The sequence below is a fragment of the Danio aesculapii genome, chromosome 13 (assembly GCF_903798145.1).
Source record: "Danio aesculapii chromosome 13, fDanAes4.1, whole genome shotgun sequence".
In the NCBI taxonomy this organism is placed as follows: domain Eukaryota; kingdom Metazoa; phylum Chordata; class Actinopteri; order Cypriniformes; family Danionidae; genus Danio; species Danio aesculapii.
In genome coordinates this window covers 33,107,404-33,116,499 of record NC_079447.1, presented here as the reverse complement: position 1 = coordinate 33,116,499, position 9,096 = coordinate 33,107,404, and the positions used below count along the sequence as shown (strand labels likewise).

Sequence of the window (9,096 nt, the reverse complement as noted above, 5' to 3'; positions counted from 1 at the left end):
CCAAATTCCTCACATTTTGCAAAGTGAAAGTTAAAAGGCGCGCTGTGTGTGTTCCCGCTGTGTGTGTATGTGTGTGTGTGTGTGTGTGCTTTGTCTTGACATTGTGTGTGACACATTGTTGCAGAAAGGCTTGAATTAACTAGCGTTAAAGGCACAAGCAACAGCTACATTGTGTTCAGAGCAGAAAATCCCAATAATCTTAAAGGTACAGTAAATAATCTGATGGGTGTTTCGAGCTGAAACTTTACAGTCACATTCTGGAAACAGAAAAGACTTATCTTAAATCTTGAAAAAGGGGTAAAATAGGTGCCCTTTAAGTCCAGTTTTGGCTTTGGTACTGACTTTTCATTCGTTCATTCATTTTCCTTTGGCTTAGTCTCTTTATTAAACAGGGGTCGCCACAGTGGAATGAACCGCCAACTTATCCAGCATATGTTTTACATAGCAGATGCCCTTCCAGCTGCAACTCAACAATTCAACTCAACAACACTGGTAAACACCCATACACTGTGGGGGAAACCAGAGCACCCGGAGGAAACCCATGCGAACACAGGGAGAACATGCAAACTCCACACAGATATGCCAACCGGTCCAGCAGGGACTCGAACCAGTGACCTTCTTGCTGTGAGGCAAGGATAATTTTTTTTGTTGTGCTCAACGAATGACCAAATGACCAAAGCAGGGTCTCATGACCTTAAGGTTAATTTCACACCTTTCTCTAAATTTAAGGAGGTAAAATATTGATCCTCAAGCATGACCAAATGACCAGAGAAGGGTCTCATGACCTTAAGGTTAACTTTCTCCAAATTTCAGGAGGTAGAATATTGACTGACTAACCATGCTGACTCTACCAACCTCAAATTTGTGCTTTGCAATCAGAAATAATGTGCAGCTAGTTGAGAGAGAGAGCTGGATTGATCACCTCACTCTTCTCTCTTACCTAATAGGTCGACCTCTGGCCAGCACCCATATTTTGACTATAAAGGTGAGGGTTTCTTGCTGGAACATTGGAAGCTTAACCGTGGGATAAGTGCACATCGCCGGCATTCTCGGACACACATGTTGGTTTCCCAAAGTGACTGCAACGGGCTCCCCAGTCTTTGAAGAGGAAAATGATGGCACGTCTCTAAGGTTGTATATACTTATATCAGATTGCTTGGGGTTTCATTATCTGTCTTTTACTCATGTAATCCTTATTACTCATCTTTATTTCACAACATAAGTCTTTATGCAATGTTGTGGTATTTCGATTAATGATGATCAGGAGTATGATTCAGCATCACAGTGGCACAATGGGTAGCATGATCCCCTCACAGCAGGAAGGTCGCTGATTTTGTGCCACAACTGGATCAGTTGGCATTTCTGTGATGAGTTTGAATGTTCTCCCTGTGTTGGCGTGGGATTGCTCCGGATGCTCCGATTTCCTCCACAGTCCAAAGACATGCGCTATAGGTGAATTGAATAAACTAAATTGGGCGTGTATGTGTAAGAATGCAAGAGTGTATAGGTGTTTCCCAGTGTTGGCTGGAAGGGTATCCGCTCCGTAAAACATATGCTTGATAAATTGGCGGTTCATTCCCCTGTGGCGACCCCTGATTAATAAAGGGACTACGCTGAAAAGAAAATGAATGAATGAGTATGATTTATGATTATTGACTATTATTGGTATCAGCTCTGTGTTCCAGCAATAAACAGTAGTATTGCTTGATTAGTATGGTGAATGGACCGTTATTGGTGCCTTTCTTTTGTCGATTAGCACCACACTTGTCTCACTTGCATAAACACAAACCATACTAAAACCTTTTTGGTATGCTGAAACATTACATACTAAAATTTTGGGCATACTAAAACAAGGGTGTAGTCATTTATGCTGCATATGCACTGTATATTTGTTGAAAGTAGTTAAAGAATAGTTTGTATTTTTGTGTAGTTCTTTCTTGAGAGCTGTTTATCACCACCATTGCCTTTTGATCTCTAGTTCTATTTTCTGTACAGCTGAATTATATTTATCATGAAAATTGATTTAAGAATAAATCTATTTCCTTATGTAAAAACAGGCATTTCTCAGTGTATTTTAGTATAAGTAAAAAGACTAATGTCCTTTAAACACACTTACATGTTGGTTTCCATAACACATGGAAACCCAACAGGTGTGTGAGCTTTCCGTATGTTTATTGTAAAAACTGTTCGTTCTTAAAAACATTGCACTGAAACAGGTGTGTTCAAAACAACAGTGTGTGGGGTTCTGTGAAACTTCATTCATTCTGTGAAAAACGTACCATTCATGGTCCTTAACTGATCAGGAAGGTCAGCATTCATCCACACGTTGTTATAAAATATATTTCGTTCTGAATTGTGGCGTCTTTCAAAACATTGTTTAGAACAACAACATCATTTAAGTAAAAAGTTGATTTTAGAAGGGAAAACGTATAAAGAAGTGCAGTAAATTACAGAATGTTCATCTAAAATGACTAAAAATGCTTTAAAGTGGCAATCAAAAACGAAACACTTTAAAAAAAGTTCAAATGACTTAAAGAATAGTTCAAATGGCAAAGATTTAGCCAATCATCACTTCAAGACAGATCAATGATGATCTAAAATGACCTGCAAGTCCAGTTACAGGGAGAAGATGTTTGATGAAAGGTCAGCTGTCTGAAAGAAGCACCTCTAAAGCACTATTGTTGAAAAAATGGCTTGCAAAATCTGTTAAAATTGGCCAAACAACAAATCGACTGGTCCAAAGACAAATGTAGACTGATTAGAGTAAAACTGCTTATTTTAGATCTGGCCATTGACAACATGTCAGAAGACAGCAATATACTAAATTCAAGCCTCAGATCACTATGATAAATGTTTATCCATTTATCAGGTATCATGGATCAGTTTGACAACATCAAAATACTTGAAGAGATTATGTTCCCATATGCCAAAGACGAAATGCTCCTGAAATAAGTGCTTTAATAAAACACCCCCAATCACACGAGTAAATGAGTAACATCTTGGTTTCAGGGAAACAGGATTGAGGAAATGAAATGGCCAGCTCAGTGCCCTGAACTTAACATTTACTTACTCCCAGGGCCGTTTATTTCGAAGTTGATATTTAGCCACACCATGTTGGTGTTTCGTAACTTCAAATTTTTTGGGTGGGTCATTAGCCCAACTCTGAACCCCCAATCTGGAGGACCAGGACATACACATACATTACCGACAATTTAGCTTACCCAATTCACTTATAACGCATGTCTTTGGACTGTGGGGGAAACCGGAGCTCCAGGAGGACACTCACACGGATATGGGGAGAACATGCAAACTCCACAAAGAAATGCCAACTGACCCAGCCTGGGTTTAAACCAGCGACCTTTATGCTGTAAGGCAACAGCACTACCTACTGTGCCACCATGCTGCCCTGACCATAAACAAAATATTTTGGAGGTGACATTAAAATGCAGTTTCGGAGGGAAAACCTATGGAACTGTGGGACATAGTCTGTTCTTCTTGGGCTGAAATACCTATAGGTCAACATCTTTTACCATAAAAAGGGATGTTTTTCTCCTTTTTTCTCTCTATTTTCTCTATTTTTTCTCTCTTTTATCTTTTGAGCTTAATAACACCAACACAGATGATAAATGATATGAAATTATGAAAAGCTATGAAAAACAGCATATGCTGGCAAGGTATGTTTTGATGCTGATCTTGTTTCAATGCTGGTCAATGCTAGACCATACCAGCATCAAAACAGACTTCACCAGCATATGCTGTTTTGTTGTTGTTGTTGTTGTTGTTGTTGTTGTTGTTGTTGTTGTGATTTTTCAGCAGGGCCCTTAAATAATTTGAAGTATGCAGTAATATTGTGTGTTATCATAATTTTGCAGATATTTATCTGCACTTAAATTCAATTGGAAGTTTATAGAAATGTTTCTAAAACTATATAGGCTCTATGCACATCTCTATTTCTTTCTGTCCAGCAAGTATTACACCGTGTAACAGTAATCTGTAAGAGACTGTAGAATTTCGCCATCTAGTGGATTAGAGGAGGCCATAATAATGGTCGTTTTCATCTAATTGGAAGTTTAACAAATTAAAGTAAAAAAAACTGAAATGAATTAAGTGTTTTACATTTACAGTTTTTCTCAGTCACTTTGGTGCATTTCTCACAACACTATTTACATTTGCACAACAGTTCATGCATTTCTCAAAACAATTCGTCATTTTTGCACATCATAGTAGCACTTTCTCATTCCTTTCAACAAATTGCAAATGCTTTTGGACATGCATCCATTGCTTTCATACAACACTCTGATGTTTATAACATTATTATTTGCTTATGTCATGTCAGTCAAAATTAACTAAACTTGTGAATGCTGAATAGTCATTCCATATCAAATTAATGGTCTTCATTTCATTACTTGAGTCATTACATGCAAAAATGTTGAACTAGTTGTCAAAATCTGTCATGCTAATTTTATAAAAATGTTTCAATCTTTTTTTCCTGAAAATGTCCTGAACAATTGAACAATAAATTGAACAATTTCATGAATGATTTACAGAGCTATGTATGTTGTAGGTTCAGTTCCAATATGTATTGCAATATTGTTTACAGTTGTGCACAGCTCTACCCAAAGGAAGTTTATGTTTGTTGTAAATAAGGGTGTATTTATTCCTTTGCACAATGCTGTGAATAAATTATAATTGCAAAGAGCATATGCAGTAAAAATCCTAAACATACATATTCAGTGTCTTGAATATCGGTAACTCCGATACCTCACTAAATACAGTGATGTCTGACTTTACTGTAGTTCAAATGGCTGTGCAATTAGTATATAGTGCTGTCTTGAGCATTTTCAGGAAGTGTCACCAAAATCTGACTTTTTAGCATTAGAAAAAAATACAGAGTAAACTGTCATAATGAAAACATGACAAAGCCATTTGACTATCTTGTTCATAAATAATGGTGTCAAGTCTTTCATCTTGATGACACTGACACATTCATTGACATGAATACTTGCTTTTGAGGAATGAGCTATCCATTTTGAGCAAGTGACATGCTTGGGCAGGTTATCAACTAGGTTTTGCAGTTTGTAATAATTGTTTTGAGAAATGCATTAACTGTCGTGCAAATGTAAATAATGTTGTGAGAAATGCATCAAAGCCACTGAGAAAAACTGTATATAGCTGTTAAACATTTATATATATATACACACACACACACAGTTAATGTCAGAATTATTAGCCCCCTATGAATTTTTTTCTTTTTTAAATATTTGATATACCCCAAATGATGTTTAACAGAACAAGGACATTTTCACAGTGTGTCTGATAATATTTTTTTCATCTGGAGAAATAAAACCAGTTTTTAATTTTTTAAAAACCATTTAAAGTCAAAATTATTAGCCCCTTTAAGCATTTTTTCGATAGTCTACAGACCAAACCATCATTATACAATAACTTGCCTAATTACCCTAACCTGCCTAGTTAACCTAATTAAACCTTTAAATGTCACTTTAAGCTGCATAGAAGTGCCTTGAAAAATATCTAGTGAAATATTATTTACTCTCATCATGACAAAGATAAAATAAATCAGTTATTAGAATGAGTATATTATGTTTAGAAATGTTTTGAAATTGTGGAAAAAATAAAACAGGGGGGCTAATAATTCTGACTTCAAATGTATATGATAGATAGATAGATAGATAGATAGATAGATAGATAGATAGATAGATAGATAGATAGATAGATAGATAGATAGATAGATAGACAGACAGACAGACAGACAGACAGACAGACAGACAGACAGAAGTGCTTTTTGTCTGTTATTTAATTCTTCCTCTCCAGCAGATGTCGACAGCGATCTCTCGTAAACTGTCATAGGAGAAAACGAAGAACTGAACAACAAAGCACTAATGTTGTTAGTTTGATCTTTTACAGTGGGGGACGTCTACTACTACTTCTATTGTTTATTTATTTATTTGGTTACTCTAGATTACAAAAATCTGAAAAAAGCCTGATTTCAATTCACGTGATTTTGATCATCATAGTTGTTATTTCGTGCAGATACCGTCTCTCTGAAGCTCTTCAGGAACACTTCCGTAAACTCGTGAATGTTTGGTATATATGCTCGCCGGGCATCGAGTAAAGGTCAATAACCTGGAAAACTCGTCTTATCTGGATCGAGGTGATCGGGGGAATTTGCTGTGAGTTTCTGTGTCACCATATATATGAAGTGTCTTAAGATTTTTTGATGCTAATACAAACACCTAGACTGACTTAAGATTGACGAGACATAATTGATGAGACACAATACTGTTTTTAAATGTTTTTAATGTAAATTAGTCCTATACATGATATAGTTGTTACTATGTAGTTATATAGACGTAAGTAAACATTCACTTCTAAAAAGACTAGTTGTGACTAGACAAGCGTAATATTATTTGATTCAGTGTAAATATTTCTTCTGTTTGGTTTTGAAGGTCATGGATGAGGTGCAGATCCGTCAGTACAGAGAAGAGGATCATGAAGAAGTGAAGGAGGTTTTCACCATCGGTATGAGTGAACACATCCCATCATCTTGCATGCACATCCTCAAGCAGCCCCTGGCGCAGATGTTTCTGGGATGTGTGTTTTGCGCTTTGCTGACCAGCTCAATGTCCATCCTTTTACCCGTGCTCGCAGTCACGCTGCTCTTGGCCGCAGGCAGGCAAAGCGTGTGTTACATGTTCAACAAGTACATCCAGACGTCACTTGAACAAGATCTAAGCCACATTCAGCAGACCTACATGGATCCAGCGAACGCCTGCTTCTGGGTTGCAGAAACTCAAGGTCGTGTAGTGGGTACAGTCGGCTGTTTTCCTTCAGATAAAGACAAGAACTTTCTGGAACTGAAGAGAATGTCTGTTAAAAAGGCTCATCGTGGAAAAGGCATCGCCAAAGCGCTGTGCCGTACCGTGGCTGATTTTGCTCGTGAACATGGTTATTTAGGAGTAATGCTTCACACCTCAGTGGTCCAGACAGATGCACAGAAGCTCTATGAGCACATGGGCTACCAGAAGATCAGAGAATTCAGTGCTCCAGATTTTATCGCCAAGCTGACTAATTTCACACTAATGGAGTATCAGCTCATCGTAAAACGTCACAACTGAAGATGACGTCTGCAGTTTTGTTCCTTCTTTAAAAGGGCTTTTTAACACTGGTTCAGATCACTAATGAAGCACACCACTATCTTCGACTGTCTGTCTGATCTATAAATGAATCCACTTTGGAAAAAGGGAGGTATTCTTTTATAAGAAATTATTTATATAAGGGGGACAAAATCAGTTTTCTTATGCAATTTTTAGATTTGTTTTAATGCTGAACTTTTTTTATGATTTAAAGAGTTAGTTAAACCCAATTCTGTTATTTGCTTATCTTGTTGTTCCAAACCTTCATCACTTTTCTTCACCTTCAGAAAACAAATCAGTTTTTTAATGAATCAGTTTTAATATCAGTCCCTACATTTAATCCAAAATATTGAATGTTCAAAGAGAGGTCTAGAGAGCAGGTTTTTATTCACATATGAACAACGATCATATAGACACTATAGACAGAATAACTACCATATAGACACGGGACGAGAACCGTTTTTAAGGAATACTGCGGTTTGGGAAAGTCAAGATTTTAAAACCATCAAAATTTTCTTTTATACCATCCCTACGGTTTTTTTTGAGATTTTTCTATTTATATTTTTTTAGGATAACCATGTCTCCAGCAGAAAAGATCTCCAAAGATGCTGTTATTAATGAATGAAATCTGTGTTTTTGAAACTAATGAAGACAATGAATGATTAATTTTAATTATTTAGCCTGACGTGTTGACTGCTGCAAAATATTTCTCAAAATAAAATCTATTGTGTTCAAAGGGAAAGAAAGTTTCATTTTTTCCCCCCCGACATTTATAAAGAATATATATTAGAGCAGTAATCCTAATACAGTAAAACCGTGGCATTTTTAGCCAAGGTTATCATACTGTCAGAATGACATGTGAGACAGACAAACCTCGTTGGTTCATAAAGCTCAAATGTGACACGAAAGAATGAATCTAATTTGTTCCCGTGTCAAAGATCAAATCTGAAGGCTGTAAACATTGTTTGCTGATCATTGTTTTAAGCGAAATTCTTTAGAATACTTGCATTAAACTGCATAATTCGTATGTATGTAAACGTTTTGATGCATTGCATTTTGAGTAAGTAGAGTAAGTCAGACAGATTTGATTACTAATGTATGTATTTGTGTTCTGAAGTTGAATTAAAGTCTAATAGGTCTGAAATGACAAGTGAAGATGGAGCCTTTAAGTGATAGTTCACCCAAAATTAAAAATGACCTCACCATTTACTCTCCCTCTTTCCTCTGTTGAACAAAAAAATGAAGGTATTTAGTTTTGTTGATATGGAAGATATTTAGATGTTGGGAAATGCTGGTTGCTGGGACTCATTGACATTCTTTGTGGAAAAAAAAACACTATAAAAGTTAATGGGTAACCAGCATTCTTCAAAATGTTCATTCTTTTGTGTTCAGAAGAAAGAAACTCAAATGGACCCTTTCCACACTTCCTTTTCATCATAGCCGGGTAAATTTAGAGCACAGTGAATGGGAGAGTACAACTTTTTTTTTTTTTACAATCTTATTTACTGAAATGATAAAAGAAAAACGCCACGATGGTGTTATCAAGACTTTCAGAAAAAGGAAAAAAATAGTGTGAGACTGATAACGGCAGCCAGAGGAGAGAATACAGTCAAATTTACTCTCATGAAACCTTGAAACCGTCAGATTGGTTTTAACAGGAACTGCTTGCAATGTGAAGGACGTTACATTTCCACCTCTGTTAGTACTGATGCTGATTATAATGGCAGCAAGAGTATGAAAATTATTATCAGTTTACGCTTGTCAACAAAGGATTGAATCATCTGAGCTTTTTCTATTGTGTTTTAACTGATAAAATAATATAAATGTGATTGCCCTGTGGCTAAATGACTTCAATGTAAAACATTCAATGTAACATGGATCTCAATATAATGTTTTTTGTTTTGTAATTTGTTGTAAGAAATCAATAAAACATTTTTATTAA

At 36.2% G+C, this 9,096-nt stretch overlaps 1 protein-coding gene across 2 annotated transcripts; it reads left to right on the top strand.

Annotated features, from left to right (window-relative positions):
- Positions 1-5,881: 5,881 nt before the first annotated feature.
- nat8 (N-acetyltransferase 8) lies at positions 5,882-9,096 on the top strand. 2 transcript variants are annotated; one of them, XM_056471511.1, is made up of 3 exons: positions 5,888-5,905; positions 6,052-6,191; positions 6,468-9,096. In XM_056471511.1, exon 3 carries the CDS (start codon positions 6,471-6,473, stop codon positions 7,134-7,136), a length of 666 nt encoding a protein of 221 aa, XP_056327486.1. In that variant the 5' UTR covers positions 5,888-5,905; positions 6,052-6,191; positions 6,468-6,470; the 3' UTR covers positions 7,137-9,096. The 2 variants fall into 2 exon arrangements, with proteins under 2 accessions (XP_056327485.1, XP_056327486.1); XM_056471510.1 differs by having other exon boundaries at positions 5,882-6,191.

Bases quoted from the DNA above. Each gene is read 5' to 3' on its own strand.
- nat8 (XM_056471510.1), top strand. From the start codon at position 6,471: ATGGATGAGGTGCAGATCCGTCAGTACAGAGAAGAGGATCATGAAGAA.